This window comes from Heloderma suspectum, chromosome 1 (assembly GCF_057233095.1).
Source record: "Heloderma suspectum isolate Gila_16-S chromosome 1, 16-S_ref, whole genome shotgun sequence".
Lineage (NCBI taxonomy): Eukaryota > Metazoa > Chordata > Lepidosauria > Squamata > Helodermatidae > Heloderma > Heloderma suspectum.
Window position 1 is genome coordinate 191,534,882 of NC_139458.1, and position 23,067 is coordinate 191,557,948.

General features: G+C 43.7%; 2 protein-coding genes across 2 annotated transcripts in view; both read left to right on the forward strand.

The window, feature by feature from the left end:
* RBM45 (RNA binding motif protein 45) overlaps nucleotides 1-6,529 on the forward strand; it is a 50,176-nt gene extending 43,647 nt beyond the window's left edge. The window contains 1 exon segment of the mRNA XM_084805612.1: nucleotides 3,208-6,529. The gene's annotated coding sequence lies outside the window, so the exon portion shown is untranslated.
* On the forward strand, nucleotides 2,891-22,168 carry LOC146358564 (uncharacterized). Its single transcript, XM_084805748.1, has 6 exons — nucleotides 2,891-2,919; nucleotides 6,521-7,012; nucleotides 13,080-13,119; nucleotides 13,956-14,095; nucleotides 15,578-15,695; nucleotides 17,908-22,168. Exons 1-6 carry the CDS (start codon nucleotides 2,891-2,893, stop codon nucleotides 17,923-17,925), a joined length of 837 nt encoding a protein of 278 aa, XP_084661874.1. The 3' UTR covers nucleotides 17,926-22,168.
* The last annotated feature ends 899 nt before the right edge of the window (nucleotides 22,169-23,067 follow it).

Consider the following 23,067-nt stretch of genomic DNA (forward strand, 5'->3'; position numbering starts at 1 on the left):
AAAAAATTAGTTTTGAGGAGGGATTTGAAGGAACTTTGTCTCATGGGGGATTAGAAATAAGTTTCTTGGAAAATAAATGACTATGATACTTCTGAATTTGTAGTATTGAATATTTAAAAAGCAAAATGTGTGATAAAATAAAAGATGCAATTGTCAAGAGCAAACATAGTTAAGATCCTACAGTCCTGTTTCCACATAACAACAACACATTGGTTTAAAAACTGATGGATTGTTGTGCAGTGTGCTCGCCTCTTCTGCTTGTACTCCACAACCCACGATCAGCTCCTCCTTAGGTTGTGGAATGTGGGGCTAACCCAGCAATAAACCATGAGTTAACTGGTGAGTTGTTTAGCCCCTTAATAACCCAGCAGTCTGGGTTTGGATGTCACATTCCATGACCTATGAAGGAGCTGATCATAAGAAGCGGGCACACTGCAGGCAGTGCGCCCACTTATGCATGACTACCCATCAGTTTTTACATGCAAACCAGGTCTATGTGATGTTGTGGTTAGACTGTACTATGGCTGAAGAGACCTGAGTTCAAATTCCTCCTAGGTGCAATGCTCAGTGGGAGACCTTGGGCCAGTCACTCACTGAAACTCTCTGAAAAGGTTGTTGTGAAGATAATGGTGGGATAATGCCTATCTTTACCTTCTTGGAGGAAAGGCAGGATAAAAATACATTTACTTGGATGGAAGTCCCATGATATTCTGTGTTTATACCCAAATAAGTCTGGATAGGAATGCAGCCTAAAAGTGCTATGATGAGTTGGTGATTTTGAGGAGAACCAGGATCAAATTGTGGCTTCATTCTTGGCTTATTCTCAAATATATAGTTGAAGCAAACCACAATTCCCCAAGTTTGGGTGTCACAAGGAACTGTAGTTAGTTTAAAATTGGAACTGGGAGCTTGTTCTCCCCTCCTGTAGTGCATAAAAGGGCAGAGAGTGCATGAACTTGAGGCTCTCGGGGCTCATTCTTATAGTGGGAAACTGGTTTCCCATTATTTGTGAACCTGGCCTGCAAGTGTAGGCTTTAATGTGTTTTGTTTGTATGCATTTAGATTTCATTTTAATCCTGACGATTTTTAAAAAGAGGCACTTACATATAATTAATATTTTTATAAAACGGATTTTTTTTAAATGCTGTTGATTTTGATCTTTATTTAAAATTTACTGATGTTTATCCGTCTCATGAAATCGCTTTTTGGAAAAGGACAATGCTCAGCATTAACTCTCCTTCCAGGAGCTCTACATAATTACTGAATACCTAGAGAAACCATTTGTGAGAACAAATCAATCATTTTGGAAAGATCAGTGGCATTACTCATACCTTTCTTTAATGCATAAAATGGGAGATATCTGATGCTGTGCCAGCTGACTTGACCTTCATCTCCTTCCCCTGGGTTCCCCCAACCTCGGAACCAGATTTGGGGGAACTGCATGGGGGAGAGGGAATCTGTTCCACCAGCAGTGTGTGCTCTGCTGACAGACAGACACAGTTGTATACAACCTAGTAAACCTCTCTTAGGTATAATTTCCAGAGATTGTGTTGACCACTTTGGCCTAACATCTGACGTCGCATGAGTGGTCTTCACTCATCAGGGGGCAGCTGCAGAGCAGGGCAGTAATCCACTTCACTGGTGGATACCGTTCTCTCTGCTGACAGACAAAAATGGATTTCACCCTTTCTTGTGCTTTGTTAGAAGTACATTGTATTCTTTTGTTATTCTACATTATGTTAACTTAAGGTATGTAAACTGGAGGAAGATAAAAGGGTTTTTTTTTTTTCAAAACGTAATTATCACCACTGTCTTGTGGATTTTATGAGGGGTGTGGGGAGCGGGCAGGGGAAAGAGTTTCTATGCCACAGCTGTAGTAGTGCCTCCCGCTGGCATTCTCTTATTGTTTTGAAGTGGCTGGAGGTGTGTTGGGAAACAGAATAACAGAAACGCTACACCTATCAAAGTGAGCTAATGTCTGTGTTCTCTGTCAAATACATTGGGCTTTTGAACAATCCACTTTTTACATAGCTTTGATTCAAAAACAATTGTCTTTCTATCACTTTTGCTTCCCTAGACGTACTCAGCAGTATTTCTTTTTTGTTTTACCTTGCTCGTACCTTGGCACCTGTTGCAGTATACTGTCGTCTTCATGGTAACAAAGCTGCGTTTTCTCAGTAGTAAAAATCACAGAACTAACATGTTCTCCCTGTAATAGGTTTCATATTTTTCTGACCATAAGTGGCAATACTTTTTTTTGTCCTTTGGGGAACCTGCACACTTTAAAGCTACCTGGGGGAAAGAAGATGGGGGAGATGACTTTCATAGCCTGGCAGTGGCGCTGCTTGTTTAAGCCTTGTCTTGGCATCCTCAAGAGGAAAATACTGGTCAAATAATTTTGGAATGAAATTGAGAATTCTGTTGTAAAGTGGTTCTGCTGATTCTATGTGTGCTGTGTTCTGTAGTGTTTTTACTAGTATACAGGAAGGTTATGGAAGCTCTTATTTTAATGCTCGTGCTAGTACACTTTTTCCTTTCTACTAGTAAATGCAGGCTTGGATTCAAGGAAGTGTGAATGGAAGGAGAAAATGTATTAGTGCTGGTCCATAAACTCCTGTGCAAGGCTAGCAAAAAAAAACTCTTTGCAGTGCAACATCAACACGTATTGGGGCTTGCATTACAGTATAGGATACAGGGTGAATACGAAAAATGCAGCTGTAGCATATTTATCTCTGATATCAAGTAGTACCTCTGCTTATGTGAGTCTCTTATTTAAAAATAGCAGTGTGCATTTCCTCGATTGCTACCTGCTGGTGCTCTAGGAAGACAGCACACCCTGCTCATGGGTTTTCATGTGCACATTTGGCAGACATCTAGCCCTTAGTGAGGCATGTTGGAAGTTCAAAGGGGGCTCCCAAGGTAAGCTTCACAGTAACTTGAAGCTGAAATGTCTTGTTCTAGATCAGCCTGTCCCAACCTGGTGCCTTCCAGATGTGGTGGGCTGCACCTCCTATAATTTTCAGCCACCATGATCTAGATTCACTCAAAGAGTGGATAAATTAATTGTATTTCCTCCAGACCACATTGGACATTTTTAGTCATGTTGAGCATGTCATTTGTTTACTGTGTAAACTCTTTTTGAAATAACTTTAATATATGTATACTGACATTTCTGAAGTCTTCATGTATTTTGTGCTCTTTCTACAGAAAAGAGGCTGCCAGCAGGACCCTCAGCAAGTGGACTGAAAATGTGATGGAATTTGTGACTTGATATATTTGCTGAGGGCTGTGACAAACTTTTTTGGTGTTGAGTTAAGACCACATCTGTAAAGCCCCTTTTTACATTTTTGAACTTATAAGTGTTAACATTTAATGTAAGCGATCCACCATTCTAGGCTGCAGAAAAATGTTTCCTGAAATTATGCCTCTAATATGGAAAATTCTAAGAAAGGAATTACAGTATATGTGGAGACATTACTGGATTTGTTCATTGCTAATGAGTCAGACTGTTAATTGTGAAGGATGGCAGAGTCAGATTGGCTACGCTGAGAGAATACAGTTAGTATTGTATATTTACAGGGAGGACTATGCTGGAAACCATTTGCCATGGTCAAATGCTCCTCCAAAAAGATTTATTACTATTTTTACTTAATAAAAGTGGAGATGCTGATGAGAGCCCTTGGGTTGTTCAAAAGAGCTTTCAGGACTGCATGTGACTTGTGGACCACACTTCATCTTCCCCTGCATCTTCTGTGACAGAACTTTAATTTGGGCAAACTAGGAAAGATCACTGACTAAAAAGGACAGTTTACATGTACGTGAAATAGGCTTAGCAAACATTCACTATGAGCTGAAGAAGATGGATATTGACTGGGAATAAGGGCTTCTGTGGACTCCTTATGTATCCGGTCTGGATGGCTTAACTACAAAAATTACTAAATGAAAAATATGTAGTGTGCTCAATGCTGAGACTACCTTAGACAATATTTCCTTTTTGTACAGATGTTGTACATTTGTTATGGGAGATTTATAGAATATTTTCCCCATAGTATTCTTTCCATTGTAGGGATGTCATAATGTCATGCCACCGTAACAGAGATGTTCTTTTGATCTTGGTGCAGTCCCACATGGGGGATCCATGCCACCAGAGCAACAAATGGAACTTTATTTATTTCATTTCTATACCGCCCAATAGCCAAAGTTCTTCCGTGAGCTAGGCTGTGGAACTTTTTGGTGTGAAGACCCACCCTCAGGGCACTCGCTCCAAGGCATGTGGCTGGTACCTTCCCACTCAGTTCCATTCTGATAGATTATAATCACAAGAGACAGTATAGGCTGGAACTTTTGTCCATTCTCCTTTTTTCCCCCTTCCCTTTCTGCTCTTTATTTATTTACAGCATTTATACCGCCCACCCTTTAGCCAAAAAGTCTCCTGGAGCAGCTTACAGAGATATGAAGCATGACAGTCCATGCCCTCAAGCTTACAATCAAAATTTCAGACTGACTCGCAAAGAATAAGGGGGTGGGATTCATATGATTACAATCACACGGGGCAATTGGTTGGAGTGACCTCTGTGAGGGGAGGAGGGGCCCAGGCCCTGCTTGAAGCAGCAGCAGGTGGGGAGGCAATGATGACAGTTCACCTTGCTGGCTTCTTCCATTTTTAGTTGCCCATTGCCACTTTTCCAAGCTGCTTTGGTGCCTGGGATGCAGTGAGCAATCTTTAAGGAGTATTCAGATTGTGGGGGTGCTCTTCACCAGCGGACAGTCCTGTTTGTTATCTGGTCTGCCTGAGCCAGAGGTAAGGCATTGTCACAGAGAAGCTCACCCATGATGCTGTACGTGTATAAGTTGTGTCTTGGGGTTTTGTTGGCATCACCCTAGCACTTTGGCAAGAGTATTTTCTGAGAAAGGCAGCAAGAGCAAGAAAGCAAGAACCCTGGATGGTAGCAGAGGGCCTTGTACCCTCTGCTTTAAATTGTCCACTCAAGAGCCTTGGTGGGAAACGCTGCCCAACCTTGGATCAGGATGCTAAAGTAGAATTTCCCACTAGAGATGCATCATTCTCGAGAATAGTATCAAACACACAAAATATTCCTCAGAATCCTTGAAAAGCGAAAAAGCCACCCTGGATTAGCTCCTAAAACAAGAAAGGTGGGTTTTTGAGGTGGATGGTGGTGGTGGCTTGTTTTCATACATCTACAGAAAAAGGAGGAGAAAAAAGTTTGGGCCTGGTTCCTCATAGTTTCCTTGAGAGATTTTGCCTTTAAAAAAATCACAGAGAAAATGTGCTTATAAAATCCCCATTTCTCATAAAGGGTATATTAGCCTCAGTACTACCAATTCCCATTGTGTGCATGAGATATTCAGTAGTATATGTCTTGCTCTTCCACCCCCCAAAAAACAGAATCTTTCCTTTGTTCAATTTTCCTGGCAAACAAAAGTTTAAAAAGTCAGAATGCAAATGTTCAGTATTCTTATCACATGCTTAGTTTGTATTATGCTGTGCGCCACTTGGAGATTTTTTAAATGGGAAGGGGTACATAAATATTCTTATATAAATCTTAGAAACTATTCATCACTATTTATAGGCAACCTCCATTAATTTCAGTCGAATCCATGAGTGTTCAACACCAGTCAGAAACGGAGTAAATCATCTGGGTCATGCCGTAGCCAACAGTGAGCTCCATCCTCTGCTGTTTCCCTGCCCATTTGGCATATGTTAATGCCATTGGCCCTTCACAGAGTGGGAGTTGAACCTGGGAAGAGTTTTTGTTTTTATTTTATTTATTTCATTTCTATACCGCTCAATAGCTGAAGCTCTCTGGGCAGTTCACAAAAATTAAAACCACAGAGTGGAAGATAAAACAATATAAAATATGAACGCTTAAAACCCACAATATAATAGTACAACCAGAACAAAACCTAGCAGCAATGCAGAGATTTAAAATACAGATTTAAAACACCAGAGCTAAAAAATTAGGAAGCTAAAATGCTAAAATACTAGGGAGAATAAAAAGGTCTTCACTTGGTGCCAGAAGGAGAACCTCTCCAGGGAGCTCATTCCAAAGCAGAAAAGGCCATTTTCCTGGTAGCCACCTGCCTCGCTTGCTTTGGCAGGGGCTCCTGGAGAAGGACCCCCAGGACAATGTTAGGGTCCAGGTGGCAAATATGGGAGGAGGCGATCGTTCAGATAACTTGGCCCCAAGCCATTAAGGGCTTTGAATGTTAACACCAGCACTTTTAATTTGGCCCGGACGTGGACTGGCAGCCAGGGCAGCTGGGAAAGTACTGGCGTAACGTGATCTCGTTGGCCAGTCCCTGTTAACGATCTTGCTGCTCTATTTTGGACCAGCTGAAGTTTGAACAGTCTAAGTTAGCTTAGACCGGCAGATGAATGCGAGGTGAAAAAAGTGGTGTCTCAGTCCCGCCTGCCACATGGAGTCGCTGTGGGCACTTTTCTTGTGGTCCGGCCTTTCATAGCGGCAGCCCGACGCCAAGAGCTTCGATAAAACTGCAGCGGCACTTCCGGGTTCGAACGCAATCGCGGCTTCGAAATAAGCGGGTGCACCATAGAGGTGAGCGTGTCGGCGGACAGAGCGGCTGCGCCCGAGGCTTCAAAGGGAATCCGGAAGCGGGTGTACTCGCAACTCGTGCCCGGTATCCCAAACTCTCTGGGCGGCGTTTTCGCCTTCCTTGGAAAACAGCTCACGACTTCGGCGCTGGAAGCGAGACGGACGGAGAGTACTGGAGCCGCTTCCCCCCGAGCTGGCCGACCAGCCTCCCAACGGCCACCTCTCCGCGCTGCTGGGCTGGCTTGCCTCGCGGGAGGAGATCCGGGGGCGCTTCGCTGCTTCCGGCGCGCTGAGGACGCGTGGGGGGTGCAGGATAAGCCGACGAAGAAGCCCCTGGTGTCGCCTGCCTCGAGTAGGCCCGCACCTCGCGAGCCGTGCGGGCCCTGGAGAAGATGCACGGCCAGGACTTTTGCCTGGACGCCACCAGGCCCAGGAAGGTGAAGCCCAGCGCGAGTAGCTGCTGCCTCGGCTCTTACCTCTTAGTAGCAGCAGCAAGACAGATTGTACGTGTGTGTCTCGCTTACACACGAGTAACTACTGTTTTGCATGTTTACTCATAAGTAAGTCACACACACACACACACACTGGGTAGTAGCCAATGTTAGTCCTATGTAGAGTAGACCCACTGAAATGAATGGGGCAAGTTAGTGACAACTAACTTATGCCCCAACTTGTCTCATTCATTTCAACAGTTATACTCTATATAGGACTAACTGGATACTACTCACAATGTTGAGTTGTACATACTCCCAAGAGAAGTATGCATAGGATTGCAGTTACAGATGTTTGCTAAGGGAAGCTCGGCCCATCATTTTATCTCAGAAGCTTCCCTTAGAGAAGCTTCCACTGCTATGTTTTATTTGATCTTTCCAAGTCAAGTTTATTAGGCAACCACTGACAAATTATAGCCAAAAAAGAAGTTTACAATGAAATGTATGCAATGCATAGAATATACACAAGAGGCAAGGTCCTTAAACCAGAAAATTAGACTCATAGGCTTGCCTGAGTTGAGAGGTGTTCACAGCAAATTTAGCTGTATTAAACATAATTAATTATTAATTATTAAACAGGCTTAACAATGCTAGGCAGCAGATCCTTAATTTTATCCAACTCGTAAACCTTTCCTCAAATATTTTTCCGTTGGAATTTCATGTAACTTACAATACAACATATGATGTATGATATCCTCAACCATCTGGCACCCACAGATATAGAAGCACTGTTCTCTGGGTATTTTCTTGTATCTCTCCAAAAATTGGTTTCCATTGTCTGAAAGCGCAAGGCTGTAAAAGCCGTGTGGGGGGAAGTAAGGCAAGGCAAATATTTGTCTTTCCCATGCTGGATTTTTTGAATGGGAAAGCTGTTAGAAAATCTAGATACCTCAATTGCTTCAATATCCAGTCTAACAAATAATTCTTAAAGCCACTCTTTAATGATTTCCCAGCTAGATTGTATATCAGGAGCAGAAAGAGGTGATCTTACCAGTTTTATGATCTAACTGATCTTACCAGTTGTATGGGGAAAAATTGTACGTTCCCTTGAGAATAATTGTTACAGGGACACTAACAAATAAGGTAAATAATCTTATTTGTTACTTACCTTTTTGTTATCTTACGTTACTGACACAGACAAGAGTGTTGCACTAGGAGCTGGGAGATCCGGGTTCTAGTCCCCACTCGGCCACGGAAGCTCACTGGGTGACTTTCGACTGGTCACAGACTCTCAGCCCAACCCACCTCACAGGGTTGTTGTTGTGAGGATAAAATGGAGAGGAGGAGGAGGATAATGTAAGCCGCCTTGGGTTCCTTGCAAGAGGAAAAAAGGTGGGGTATAAATGCAATAAATAAATAAAAATAAAACCTGAAAGCCTAATCCTCTGTTCAAATGTGTAGTACATCTAGTTTTTTATTTCATTCCAAATAAATGCACACCCCTCCAGTTAAGGGAAAGAGGTCTGAAATTGTTTGTGTTTGTACAGTTTCACTTATAACTGCTCTCCAGTTTGATTGAAGCCTACTTTCCTATCTCATCAAGGGGAGTGCACAGTAGGGCTCAGTCTGAACTCCTACCACAGGGAGCTTACCCATGGTACCTACGTTGAATGCCAGGATTAACATGTTAAGTTAGAACAGAGCATCTCTGAGCATGCACATATTACATATTCCTCACTGTTGAGTAATCACAGAACACCCTCAAACATCTAGGATTTGGTGGCAGGGTTACAACTATACAATTACTGGATAAGAGCTATTGCATGGAAATGAAGAGTGATCTGATAATTTACTTTTAGGAACAAATGGTTGTGCGTTATTAGTCAGGTAAATAGATTGGCTTCTAGCGGGTCCTTAAAACTATTTTTCTCTTTAGCTATCTGAACTGGAATTTGTCATTGTGGTGAGGGGATTTTGCAAATGATAATGGAGCACGGAAGAGTGGACAAACTTGAGGAAAACTATGTGTGATGCTGGGAAAGCACTGCAGAACAAAACATCTGAGTTGCTGTTGTTCTTGTAACTAAATCCATATGTCACATATCTTGCATTTGCTGAGTTATTTCTCAGAAAAGGGAGGAAATGTATATATTTAGACATTGACAAAATTCATTGGGTTGTCTGTGTTCAAATGTGCATGACAGCATTCACTGAAACACAGGGAATGTGCAGTGTAATTCTATGCGGGTTTACTCTGTGGTTTGTTCCACTGTGAATAGAGCTTGCTGTGAAATAAATGGGTATAGGATTGGAGCCTCAGTTACAATATATGAGTTAATCCACTAAGAGATGCTGTAAATTATCCACACAGCTGACTTCCTGCATTTTATAACATTTGTTATAATTTGGCGTCTCTGTATTCCTTGGCAAGAATGGCAGTCTTCAGCCTTTTGAGTCCCAAAACCCACTGCTATCCAACCTGTATGCGGGACCAGCTTTTCATTTTTTACTGTATATGTACAGTCAGGGCCAGAAATATTGAAACAAGGATAACTGTTTTGGCGGTTGGCCTCTGTACACCACCACATTGAAGTTGAAAGGAAACACACCCAGATGGGAGCAGAGTCAGGATTTTCAGCTGTAATTCAAGGGGTTTGACCAAAGTGGGGCACTAACCATTCAGGAAGGACAGCCAGTGGCATGCACACACACCCATCGTTGGTGGCTCATAAGTAATGGAATGAATGGCTGACAAGCAGCTGCATGGCCAGGTATGGCCTTTTCCCTGGGTACCCCATGACCAATCAAGCAGAGAAAAGGCCTGGAGGTGGTTCTGAGTGTTACATTTGCATTTGGTAGCTGTTCACTGGAACTCCCAACATGAGGTCCAAAGAGGTGTCCATGCAAGTGAAGGAGGCCATCATTAGGCTGAGGAAACAAAATAAACCCATCAGAGAGATAGCAAAAACAGTGGGAGTGGCCAACACAACAGTTTGGAACATCCTGAAAAAGAAGGAATTAACTGGCAAGCTCAGCAAAGGCCTGGCAAACCACGGAAGACAACTAAAGTGGATGACCACAGAATGCTGCTCATGGTGAAGGGGAACCCTTTCACAACATCTAGCCAGGTCAAGAACGCTCTTGAGGAGGTAAGCATGTCATTGTCAACATCTACAGTCAAGAGACGGCTTTTTGAATGTAAATACAGAGGCTTCACAACAAGGTGCAAACCACTGGTAACACTCGAGAACAGACAGGCCAGATTAGCCTTTGCCAGCAAACACCTAAAAAAGCCTGCCCAGTTCTGGAATAAGATTCTTTGGACTGATGAGACCAAGATTAACTTGTACCAGAATGATGGGAAGAGAAAAGTATAGAGAAGGAAAGGAACAGCTCATGATCCAAAGCATACCACCTCATCTGTCAAACATGGTGGAGGCAGTGTTATGGCATGGGCATGTATGGCTGCCAATGGAACCAGGTCACTGTTGTTTATTGATGACCTGACTGCTGGTAAAAGCAGCAGGATGAATTCTGAAGTGTATAGGGCTATACTTTCTACTCAGATTCAGCTGAATGCCGCCAAACTGATAGGATGCCGCTTCATATTGCAGATGGATAATGACCCAAAACATGCAGCAAAAGCTACCCAAGAGGTTCTCAAGGCAAAGAAGTGGGATGTTCTTCAATGGCCAAGTCAGTCACCTGATCTCCACCCAATAGAGCATGCTTTTCACTTACTGGAGACAAGACTGAAGGCAGAAAGACCCACAAACAAGCAGCAGCTGAAGGCAGCTGCAGTAAAGGCCTGGCAAAGCATCTCGAGGGAGGAAACTCCGCATTTGGTCATGTCCATGGGTTCCAGACTTCAGGCAGTCATTGACTGCAAAGGATTTTCATCCAGTTATTAAAGGTAATCCTTAAGTTTAAAATGATGTTGGTTTGTTCCATTACTTATGAGCCACCAACGATGGGTGTGTGTGTGTGTGTGCGCACCACTGGCTGTCCTTCCTGAATGGTTAGTGCCCCACTTTTGTCAAACCCCTTGAATTACAGTTGAAAGTCCTGACTTTGCTCCCATCTGGATGTATTTCCTTTCAACTTCAATGTGGTAGTGTACAGAGGCCAACTGCCAAAGCAGTTATCTTTGTTCCAATATTTCTGGCCCTGACTGTATGTGGAGTAGGCTGTATGGAGAGACACAAGAGAGGGAAGTGGAGCCATTCTGCCAGTTCTCGACTGCAGGAGGGTGGGAAAATTTTGTTCCACCAGTGGTTTCCATTCTGCTGACAGACTGCCACAATTGGATACAACCCATAATGCTAAATCATAGTGAATGCTAACCGTAGAAGGGAGGAAGAGAACTCCTTGAACTTACAAGGTACTCCCAATCATCAAGTCAATTTAAGAAACAAAAGGAACCTAGGATAATCCACATTTGCTCTTGACCATAGTTACAATGGGGGCTGTGGTGGCTTAGTGGTTAAGACGCTTAACTGCAGACCGGAAGGTTGGCAGGACAGCAGTTTGAGACCCGAGTGCCGCGTGACAGAGTGAGCTCCTGTCTTCAGTCCCAGCTCCTGCCAACCTAGCAGTTCGAAAGCAAGAAATTGCAAGTAGATAAATAGGTACCGCTTCGGCGGGAAAGGTAAAAGCGTTCCGTGCACCTCGGTGTTCAGTCATGCCGGCCACATGACCACGGAAGCGTCTTCGGACAGCGCTGGCTCTTTGGCTTAGAAATGGAGATGAGCACCACACCCTAGAGTCGGACACGACTGGTTGGGGACACCTTTTTACCTTTTTATAGTTACAATACATCTCAATGCATAAGCAGACCCAGAAAACCTCTAATAATCTAAAGATTTAGATGGAGCCAAGTTGTCTATTGCCACAGCATTGCATAAAACTGCGTTATAAATCCTTAATATAATCTGCAGTAAATAATTACAAATGATTGAGGTAAGATAAAGAGTGATCTGGATACACGCATGTAACAGCAGAAAAGTGGAGCTACAGAACACTTCTCAGCTTTTATGGAATTTGTACAAAATGTGAAGAGCAAAGGTAGAAGTCATTAAGGAAATGGATTTGGAGTACACTTACGTATATAAATATCTGATTTGTATTTTGCCTTTCAAATAGCATGTTCGGGCTGCTAATAACATCAAGTTGCACAAAGCAATTACAGCAAAGCAAGAATGATTCTGACATATATTAGAATCCTCTAACAAGGCACATTAATCTGATGTAACAATGCATCAGGTAGTTAGACTTGGCCCCTCCCTCGTATTTCAAGCATCAAGTTTTACGTCAAACTACATAAAAGGGCCGCGGTGGCTTAGTGGTTAAGACGCTGAACTGCAGACTGGAAGGTCGACAGGTCAGCAGTTCGAGACCCGAGTGCTGTGTGACGGAGTGAGCTCCCGTCTTCAGTCCCAGCTTCTGCCATCCTAGCAGTTCGAAAGCAAGAAATTGCAAGTAGATAAATAGGTACCACTTCGGCGGGAAAGGTAACAGCGTTCCGTGCACCTTGGTGTTCAGTCACGCCGGCCACATGACCACGGAAGCGTCTTCGGACAGCGCTGGCTCTTCGGCTTAGAAACGGGGATGAGCACCGCACCCTAGAGTCGGACACGACTGGTTGGGGACACCTTTACCTTTTTTACTGTTTCTGCAGACATTGAGAGCACATTTATAAGAGTAAACTCATTCCACATTGGCTTAGAAAAAGCTAAACCCTCCGGTCTACAATATGGTCATTAATATGAATTACCTAAACACTGAATGTGCAGACCTGCATAGGAAGAATTACATAAGTATAATTAAAATAGCATCTTGCCTTAACATTTAAAATAACATTAGAGCTAATGCCACTAAGTTGCATTACATTAGAGCTAAGTTGCAATGACTGTAAGTCAGCCTTCCCCAGCCTGGTGCCTCCAGATCTATTTAGCTATCATAGCCATATTCCGCCTGTTCCCCTGATGCCCTAAGTAGATTTGGATCTGTTTTAGCATGTTTTAGTCTCTCACTTAGCGTACTTTTAATTATTGTATTTACTATCTTAATTTAGCACGCTGAATAAATCCACTGTTTTCAGAGGGGCTCACTCAGTAAGTGTATTTTGGATTACCGCCTTAAAGTACAATCCTATGCATGTCTATTCATATGTCTATTCTATATGTCTATGCATGTCTATTCATATGGGCTGTGCCCTTCCTGCTGGGAAGCCCTCAAATGCGGGGGCTTCCAAAATTCCTATGCCTTGTGGGGCTGAAGTCGGCAGGGTAGAAGGAGTGGCGGAGACGGTCTTCATCTCCCTGTTATTTGATCTTCTGTGTTTTTTCTTAGATGGGCTTTTCAGCCCATCTAATGAGAGCGCTTCTGATGGGGAGGGAAGGAGGCAGGAGGAGGCTCAGGAGAACTTGTATCCTGGTCTCTCCCATCTCCTTCCCTCCCTGCCCCCTTTCCTCTGCTTTTCTGACCTCAGAGGGCAGCCAGCGTGGTTCTTCCCGCTCCAGCCGTGAGAAGTCGGGGGTCAGATCTCAGACTCCCCCTTCTGAGTTCAAAGCACTGTCTCTGTCCTTGGAGGGGTTTCCAGAGCAATCCTATGGTCCCTGGGACCATAGGATTGCTCTGTCCATCTGCTTTAAATGTCTGCAAAGATTGAAACAAATTCAAATGTTTACTTGGATATTTCACTGGAATACTAAATATTTTAACAGCATGACCACTGGATAATAGATGCTTCCTTTACATTGTTCAATTTTAAAGGACAAATGCACTGAAAATTGTTAACGTACTTATTTCAGTCTTCCCCAGGGGCTATGTATTATATAATTATGTTTGTGTTTTTGCTTCACCAAGAATCTGAAGAAAAAAATAGAATTTTGAGATTGCAAAGTTTGAGTGGTGGCATGCTACTAATTAAGTTTTTGAAATGTGGAAGGGCTCCTTCTGTCAATGGGATGCTTTTGTTCCAGCAGAGTTTTTCTGCTGCCCGAATGAGGAGGATCCAGTCTTCAGCAACTCCCCCAACCACTCTCTCTGCAGTACGCTGTGTCCTACAGACATCTCTTCTGGAAGGTTGTGAGTCCCTCAATGAGTGTTTTTAGAAATAGAAAGCAATTATGCGGACAAATCCTAAGCAGCGGGAAAATGTGCATTATGGAATATCCGCCCTCCCCCACCGCTTTACTGACGAGGGAAGGGAATTGGTGCAGGAGGAGGAAGCGATGTCCGAGCCAGTGGGGCCCTTCCTGATGCAAAATCACGGGTTGGCAATTGACTGGTATGAAATCTGAACCTGGCCATAGTATTTAACGGCACAACCCTATGCATGTTTATGCAGAAGAAAGTCTTACAATTCCCAGGATCCCTCAGCCAGCTATGCTGGCTGGGGAATGCTGGGAGTTGTAGGATTTGTAGAACTGTGCCAGCTACAAATGGGCACAGAACACAGTTTCTGGGAATTGAGGTTGGAGCTCTGGCTCCGACCTCAGTCCCCAGAATCCAAAAAATCCTATGGCCCTCTAGACAGTGTCTAGTGGCCATAGGATTACTCCCTTTGGGATAAAAAGCAAAAACATCTTAAGAGATTTCACATCAATTTAAATGGTTCTGTGAGGATTTATATAAGACACAAGATCTTTCATCACAATTAATTGGGCTTTTTACAAACTTGTAGTTACCTAAATTTAATCAGCTGAACTGAATAACCTAGAAGTACCTTTTGCCAAGCAGGAAGTGGTGGTGAAGATTATTTATTTAAAAAACTAAAAAAAGTATATCGAGGCCCTGATGGACTTATATCAAAGTTGTTTGAGAGAGAGAGAGAGAGAGCGCACGCGCATGTGTGTGTGTGTTGCTGGACTCACACTATAAATTATTTGTATCCAAATTTTACCAAAATCACAGATGGAACCTAAAACAATTGCATTTGAAAATCCTGTCCTCTTGTGTTATGTGACATCCTCCTTTCCACTGCAGCTGCCCTGTGTCCCTCCACCAAACCTGCTCTGGGGGTTCCCCAGTTGGGGTTGCATAGGACAGGGGAAAACCCTTTCCCAGTTACTTCATCTGTATTCATACAGATCAGGATCAAACTGCTTTCATAAGAGAAAGGAAAATCGTGTTTAACATGACAGTTTGATTGTATAGAGAGCGCTCAGAATAACCCACAACAAACATCTCTATTTTTAGATGCCTAGAAAGCATTTGATCATGTTGAATGGACATTTATTAGCTGAGCTGAATCTCAGAGTTAGGCAAATTCTGAAACCAAAAATAAATCTGATTCTGTCAATGGATAGACAATGGAACGAAAGGCACCTGACAATCCGTGAAACACAGATGGAATGGATTTTACACAATCCCTATATCCCTGATTCCACCCATAGAGAAGTGCTCTTTTTTTTAATAAATTATTGGAACAATAAATATCCTTATGGCATTTCTCCATATGTATTTTTGCTATGATTTGAACATAATCATTGCAAATTTGTCTAATTTTGTATTAATTGTATTTAAATTTGCATTTCTACAGTTTTGTGCTCTCTTTCTACAGAGCAGGAAAGGACCACAGGACCATTCTCTATTTTGTGCTCTCTTTCTACAGAACAGAGAAGATGAACAAGCCAATTCTCTATCTTGTGCTTTCTTTCTACAGAACAAAGAACACCAGCAGAACGTATGTATTTGCTGAAGACAGTGACAAGTTTTTCAGCATGTGGATTGCATAAGCCCAATTTTGTGAATCTTTTTTATCATTGAATTTCAAGTACAGCAACGACTATAAGCAATCCATCATTTGAGGCTGCAAAAATAAAATGTGGGGTTTGCTGAAATTATGTCTGTAATATAGAAAATTCTAATTAAGAAGTTAAAATATATTTGGAGGCATTAATGATTTTGTTAATTCTGAACAGTTTGGACTGCTAATCCTGAAGAATGGCAGAGACAGATTGGTCATGCAGAGAGTATATGGTTCATATAGTATCTGGTAACGTATACGACAGGGAGGACCATGCTGGAAATCTTTGTTTCCACATGGTTGGTTGGTCAAATGTTTCTCAAAGGTGTATTACTACTACTACTACTACTACTATTACTACTACAACAAAGTTGTTATGCTAGTATAAGCATTTGGGTTGCTCAAAAGAGCTTTCAGAAGTATATGCAACTTGTGGATCACATTTTGTCAGGGTGGACACTGAGCCCATAGAATCCCAGAGTAGTTCTGATTCTGAGGAAGAGGAGTCGCTCCTGGGAGAGAAGCGTGCTCCTCTTTCCCAGGGCCAACAGCTGACGGAGATTCCTCCCACCAGCATTCCTAGCTTAGATAGCAGTCCTGGGAAAAGGGGAGGGACTCTCCCTAGTCCTTAAGTTCAGGGGTCTGCCAGTAATTCCCTTGGATCCTCTGGGCGCAGCCGTTGTTTGCGCGCCAACCGGGCACTACGCCTCCTTTCTGCGCCCTCCATTTGGCGCCGCTCTCTGCGTCGGCGTTCGCGCGTCCATCAAGTCTGCTTCCCGCGCTCTGTCACTCCCAGGACTGCTATCTAAGCTAGGAATGCTGGTGGGAGGAATCTCCGTCAGCTGTTGGCCCTGGGAAAGAGGAGCGCGCTCCTCTCCCAGGAGCGACTCCTCTTCCTCAGAATCAGAACTACTCTGGGATTCTATAGGCTCAGTGTCCACCCTGACACATTTTATCTTCCATTGGATGAAAATGTTCTACAACTGATTTGTTCAAGCTAGCAAAAAGCACTCTGAAAAACACTTACTACAAGCCAAACGTGTGCTGATGGGATATTGAATAGGAATAGGGATACTGTGAACTTCTTATGTATCAGGTCTGGGACAGCTTAACTAAGAAAAGTGCTGAAAGAAAAATGTGTACTGACTTTACCAGACAATGTTTCCTTTTTGCACAATGGTTGCATGTTTGTTATAGGGAATTTATATAGTGTGTGTGTGTGTGTGTGTGCTTTCTGTTACAGGAATGTCAATATCATGTCACTGTAACTGAAATGTTGTTCTTTGTGTTCTTGGTGCAGTCCCACATATGAGTTCAGCACCTGCACAAAGCAACATCCGCCTAGCTCTAGAAGGTTCCAGTAAAACATCTTGCCATGAAGGCCTCACCCTCAGGACATGGGACATGGCTAGTGCCTTCCCACTCGGTTCCATTCTCACCATCACAATAGTGGCATTATTAAGAACTTTCCCCCTCTCTCCACTCTTTCCGCTAGACATTTTTGCTTTCTCCTTACCTTTTCCCCATAGCCTTCTTTTTCTCCTCGTGTTCTCTTTTCACTTGCAGTTCTCTATGTATGCTTGTCTTTCGGTTCCTTACGGATTTGCCCCAGAGCCTGTGATGCAGCAGGCACTGTTTAACATGTGTTCTGATTGTGCTGACACGCTTTCCTCATTGGATACCCATGATTGTTGCTTATTCTGCCTGAGTGAGGGGCAAATTGTAGATACTTGCTGCAGTGTAAGATGTTTACCAAACAAGTGCATTGCAACATGTCAACCTGCCAAATAGTGACACAGGGAGCAGGCACTGTCAGCAGCTGATGCAGAGGTCCAGGCCCTCTTAGATCTAACTACATGTCTGTTTTGGCTCCCTCTGCCATGCAAGTAGTCCCTGAACCCAGGTGCAGGAGCCATGGCAACTTCCTCTGGCTATGTAAGAAACCCACCTGTCAGCCTTGCTATTAGGGTCTGTACTGGAACAATGGGAGCATTGGCTTTGAATCTGAAGGAAGGCTTTGACATTGGTCACCACACCTTTTCTTACAAGTTTAAAGAGTTGGCAAGCCTAACGAGAGAGAGAGGGATAAAGGAGAAAAGGCAAGACCTGGCGGTGTTGCAAATGCTGTATGACATTCCTGCCTCCACAGGCAAGAGACAAGATGTAGCAGTTGACCAGAAGGTGGCTCCCACTCACCTTGTTCCAGGCTCCCTAAACTTCACCTCTTCCCAGCTGAACCTCAGGAATCTCCAGGAACTTTTCTCTGGCTTGGAACTTCAGTAGTCCTCACTAAAAGACCCAGCAGAGGTCTAGATCATTGGTGTCAGAGGTCTAGATCGTTGGTGTGACATCTGAAGGGGAGATCTGTGACCACTTACTGAACGCCGATTGGCCTCTATCCAGGGACCACAACTCCTACGCTCTCCAGTGAATCACTGAGTGCTCCTCACCTCACTCCCAAAGATTTTCTCCAGGCTGTTTGGTGTCAACTCATGACTCTCACTACGATTACCCACTTCTCAAGTGTCCTGCAACCAAGGTAAAAAATGTAATAAAATATCATTGAGATTTGACGGGGCTGTATTTTCTGCACTTTGCAAACCCCTCGGTCACACTGGGCCCAGGAGTAGGTTTGATTAGGTTATGGCCTGTTCAGTAATGGTCACGCTTATCAAAACTGAGGGATCATCGTTTTCTCCTTGCGCTGCCATCACTGGGGCTGATCATCTTGTCTTAGATTACTGTTCTTCAGTGCAAGGCCTGTGATGCCACTGGCAGCTCTTAATCCCCTGAAGTACGTCCCTCTCCCTGCCTCTCCCTCCACTTGCTTCCACGGAAGTCCAGTTGGCTGGTGGTTAGGCTGAGCAGGTGCACATCAGCTCCCTTCCAAGGAAAGTCAACCAAATGATCACTCAGGCCAGATGCTGGCACAGCAGCAGCATTCCTAGAACCACGCCTTTTCCATGCAAGGCCACTTACTGAAGTGGCTGCAAGAAGGAGGGCTTGTAGAAAATGGAAAGACAAAGAGACCTGTCCTGGGATTCAGCAGGCATTTACTGGCTGGAGATATTTGGAGACTCCTCGCCACGTGTGTTACCTTCCCACCTTGCCAAGGGAAGCTGCAGCCATAGTCCTCCTGGGGAGGGCAGAGGTGCCATTAAGCATATAGAGAGCGTGCTCCCCTTGTAATTCTGAATTCACTGGCTCTTCCCTCCAAGGAGGTTGGTTCTCCCTTCACCAGCCCATCTCTGGAAAGCGTGGTGGGCACGTCCTGGAGCAGCCACCGGAACACTTAAACAGGCTCCGGTGTGGGCTCGTGTGCATCTAAGCACGTGTCCTCCCACTTTACTCCAAAGAAGCTGGTTTTCCTTTCTCCTGCCTCTGTGAATGCTTGCATCAGTGGGCTGTGGAAAAGAGGACTCATCATGGGTTTATTTACACAGCCAGATTCAGGAGGTAGACTTCCCCAGTGAAGATAAACGGGAGACCTCTCTCTCGTTTCACGCATGCGAGTGAGTGAATGAGTGTGTGTGTGTGTCTGTATGTGTCGGGGAGAGAGAGAGGGAGGACTGGTTGCTAAATCTTAGAGGTGTGAGTGTTTACAGGAGGCTCCTTTAGCCCCAGTGATGGTTTTATTCCTGATCGGCCACTGTGGGAACAAAATGGAGTAGAGAGCTATTCAGTCAGATCCAGCACAGCTCTTCTTATCATGATACTGCATTTGAGTTACATCTTAATTATGGGATGTACAAACAAATGACAAGAATGCCCACAAGAAGCCATTCAAGGTTTGTGTGTGTGCGTGTGCGCGTGTGGTGGACTATATTAAATCAGCCTTTTCAATCAGGACCCTTTTCAATCAGGCTTTCAGTGGGATATGGGGCTGAAACTGCTTTCGTCACCTTGGTGTATGACTTACACCAGGAACTGGATAAGGGAAGTGTAGCCCTATTTCTCCTGGACCTCTCGGTGGCTTTTGACAGCACCAGCCATGGTACCCTTCTAGACCGGCTGGTGGGGATGGGCCTTGGAGGCACTGTATTGCAGTGGTTCCGGTCCTTCCTGTCAGGTCATGTACAGGGGGATTACTGTTTGGCAGTGCAGCCGTTGGTCTATGGTGTCCTGGCCCCTATGTTATGAAACGCCTGGGAAGGTCATCCAAAGCTTTGGAAAGAGATACCATCAATATGCTGATGACACCCAGCTCTATAACTCTTTATTACTTGACACAGAGAAAGTGGTTGACACCATTGAATGTTGCCTAAGTTTGATAATGGGCTGGATGAAGGTGAACAAGATGAAATTAAATCCAGAAAAGACAGGTGTTGTTGGTCAGCAGAAAGCCTGACTCAGGGAGTGAGAACCTGTTCTGAATAGGGGTGTGAACCCTCTGAAGGATCAGGTCCATAGCCTGGAAGTGCTCCTGGATCCTGCCCTGTCACTGGATCTTCAAGTGCCAGTGGTGGCAAGGACCACATTTACACAACTACTTCTACTTTACCAGCTGCAGCTGTTCCTGAATTAGTCTGTTTTGGCAACGGCTATCCATGCCTCGGTTACATAAGGGTTAGACTCTTGCAATGCTCTCTTCATAGGGCTACCCTTGAAGCACATCCAGAAGCTTCAATTGGTGCAAAACGTGGCAGCTAGGCTGCTAACCAGTGCACAGTACTGTGATCACACTACAATACTGAAAGATTTGCACTGGTTACCAGTCATTTAGCGGGCTCAATTCAAGGTGTTGATTTTAACCTTTAAAGCCTAAATGGCTTAGGGCCTAGCTATCTGAGGGACCACCTATCTCAGTATGATAGGAGAGACTCTTTTGGTTTTGAAAACACCCTCACTTGCAGTGGCCTGGTTGCCAGGCACATGGGAAAGGGCTTTCTCCTGTGTTGCTCCCAGAATTGAATGCACTTTTGCCAGAGCTGCGACTGGTCCCCGCTCTCTTTGCATTCAGGAAAGGGGTCAAGACACATCTTTTTAATTTGGCTTTTTAAATTGTTCAGTTTTTAAAGGTTGATTTTAAGGTTTCACTATGTCTCTGATTTTTGTTTTTGATTCTGTTTGCAAACCACCTCGATTGGTTTTTCCAGAAGGACACTATAGAATTATTTAAAATAAATATTAATTTTGGTAGTGGGTTACTATGATTCTCATCACATTGGTTTTTTATTTTTTTTGCGCCAAAGTGGCTCCCACTTGAAAAACAGTGAAGATCGCTCAATTAGGCATTGCAGTGCCATTCATCATCTAGTATCAACAACTATGGTAGCATGGTTTTTCTCTCCTGTTGTGGCAGTGGTCCAAACTGCCTTAATGCTGGTCATCTCAATCCCATTAGCTCCAGTCACATTCCCTCCACTTCTCCAAAGTGTGGGCGCTTGTCACCTTGCTAGTGCAAAACCCCTCTGCTTGATTCCAGGTGATTTCCTCCTCACGCAGCAGCCCTGTATGACACAAGCCGCAATGTTCAGTAGCTTCCCCAACATGCTGGAGAGACTTGGAGCCGGGGGAGGGGGGGTACAGTGATTGCAGGAAGGAGGAAGAGAAAGAAAAGATCAGTTGTGCAAGCTGCCCTCTAGATACTTCTCACTTGTTGATTCTCACCTGAGTATGTGAACCAGCTCCATTAAAAAGCATTGTATTTAAGGGGATATAGACATTTTATCTAATGTTAATCTAGGATGGCTCATTTGCACATGCAAGCCACCACTTGATTCTGCAGTCATTAAATGATGAACGTGAGTATGTAGCAGCTGGTATGTTTAAATGAATGGTGCAATACTATATTCTACTGGACTTCCTCAAACATCTAATTTTCTCTTTTCACATTTTTAACAGGTATGGAGCAATTAGCTGTATATATACACGTTTCCCCATACAGAATGATTTGGGGTTTAATTGTTATTTAAAGTTAATTCTTTTTTGAAGCTGATGGAGGTAAGATTAGAATGGGTTGATTTTTAACAGAGTGAGTCTAAATGCAGACTTTATGACTATAATGTCCAGCCTGTTTTCAACCCCTTTTTGTTATTTTCTGCTCCCCCCACCCTTGCTGTGTGTAACATCCAGCCTGATGAAGAGGTTTGGAGAACTCAAAAAGCTTGCTGTTCTGTAACGTTTTGTTTGGTCCTAATAAAGATGTTGTACATCTGTTGATTTTGGAATTGATTTTGACTGCATATATGAGTGAAATTAGCCTTTGGCTACAAAAAGCATCAAGATATGAATAAAGAAATAGCTGTATTATCGTTGTACATGTTAAATTCTTTGGCCCATTGCTTAAATCAGCCTTCCTCAATTTGGTGCCTTCCAGGCGTTTTTGACTACAACTCCCAGCATTCATGATCGTTGGTCATGCTGGATGGGGATGATGGACATTGTAGTCCCTGGGGCAACATCCTAAAAGTAGCAGCCACATGCCATAATTGTTCACTGTGAGAGGTTCCACCTGAAGGGGAATACACAATCTCCGTGAAATCAAGTCATAGGAACATAGGGAGCTGCCTTATACTGAGGCCAGAATTGGACTGAGCCCTGCGGTACCCCGCTTGTTACCTCTCCCCAGTTTGAGAAGATCCCATTGATAAGCACCCTTTGAGTCTGATCCTGTAGCCAACTGTGGATCCACAAGTAATTAGGTGTTCCTTGACCATATGCCTATTGATCTCAAGCTGCAATCCTGCCCCTTCAGCCTGTACTTCCCCTTTGCCACGGGGGTCATAGACCCTCTTTTGGGAGAAGACTGAGCCAAAGTAGGAATTGAGCACTTCTGCCTTTTCTTTGTCATCTGTTATCATTTTGCCATCTTTATTTAATAGTTGAACCACCATTTCTTTCCTCTGTCTTTTACTATGCATGTATCAGGAGAAAGCCTTTTTGTTGCTTTTAGCATCCCTTGCTAACCTCAGCTCATTCTCAGCTTTAGCCTTCCTGATGCTATCCCTGCAATTCTGTGCTACCTGCCTGTACTCTTCCTTTGTTGCTTGTCGTTCCTTCCACTTCCTATATGTGTGATTTTTTGTTTTCAGGTCATCTCTAAGCATATTGTGAAGCCACATTGGCTTCTTTTGTTGTCTTCCACCTTTTTTTCTTGTTGGAATTGTTTGTAATTGTGCCTTTAGAATTTCCTTTTTTAAAACCCCCCACCCATCTAGAACTCCTTTTCTCGTTAGAGTTGCTTGCCATGGGACCTTACTGATCATTGTTCTGAGTTTATTAAAATTGGCTTTCCTAAAATCCAGGGTACGCGTTTGGCTACACTCGGCTTTTGCTTCCTTTAGAACCAAGAACTCAAGTATAACAT

Excerpts from the sequence above, each read along its gene's own strand:
- LOC146358564 (XM_084805748.1), top strand. The coding sequence starts at position 2,891 with ATGTTGGAAGTTCAAAGGGGGCTCCCAAG. Across the intron at positions 2,920-6,520 it reads GTTCAAAGGGGGCTCCCAAG|CGGCACTTCCGGGTTCGAAC; the intron begins GTAAGCTTCACA and ends ATAAAACTGCAG. Across the intron at positions 13,120-13,955 it reads TTTTCAGAGGGGCTCACTCA|GGCTCCTTCTGTCAATGGGA; the intron begins GTAAGTGTATTT and ends GAAATGTGGAAG.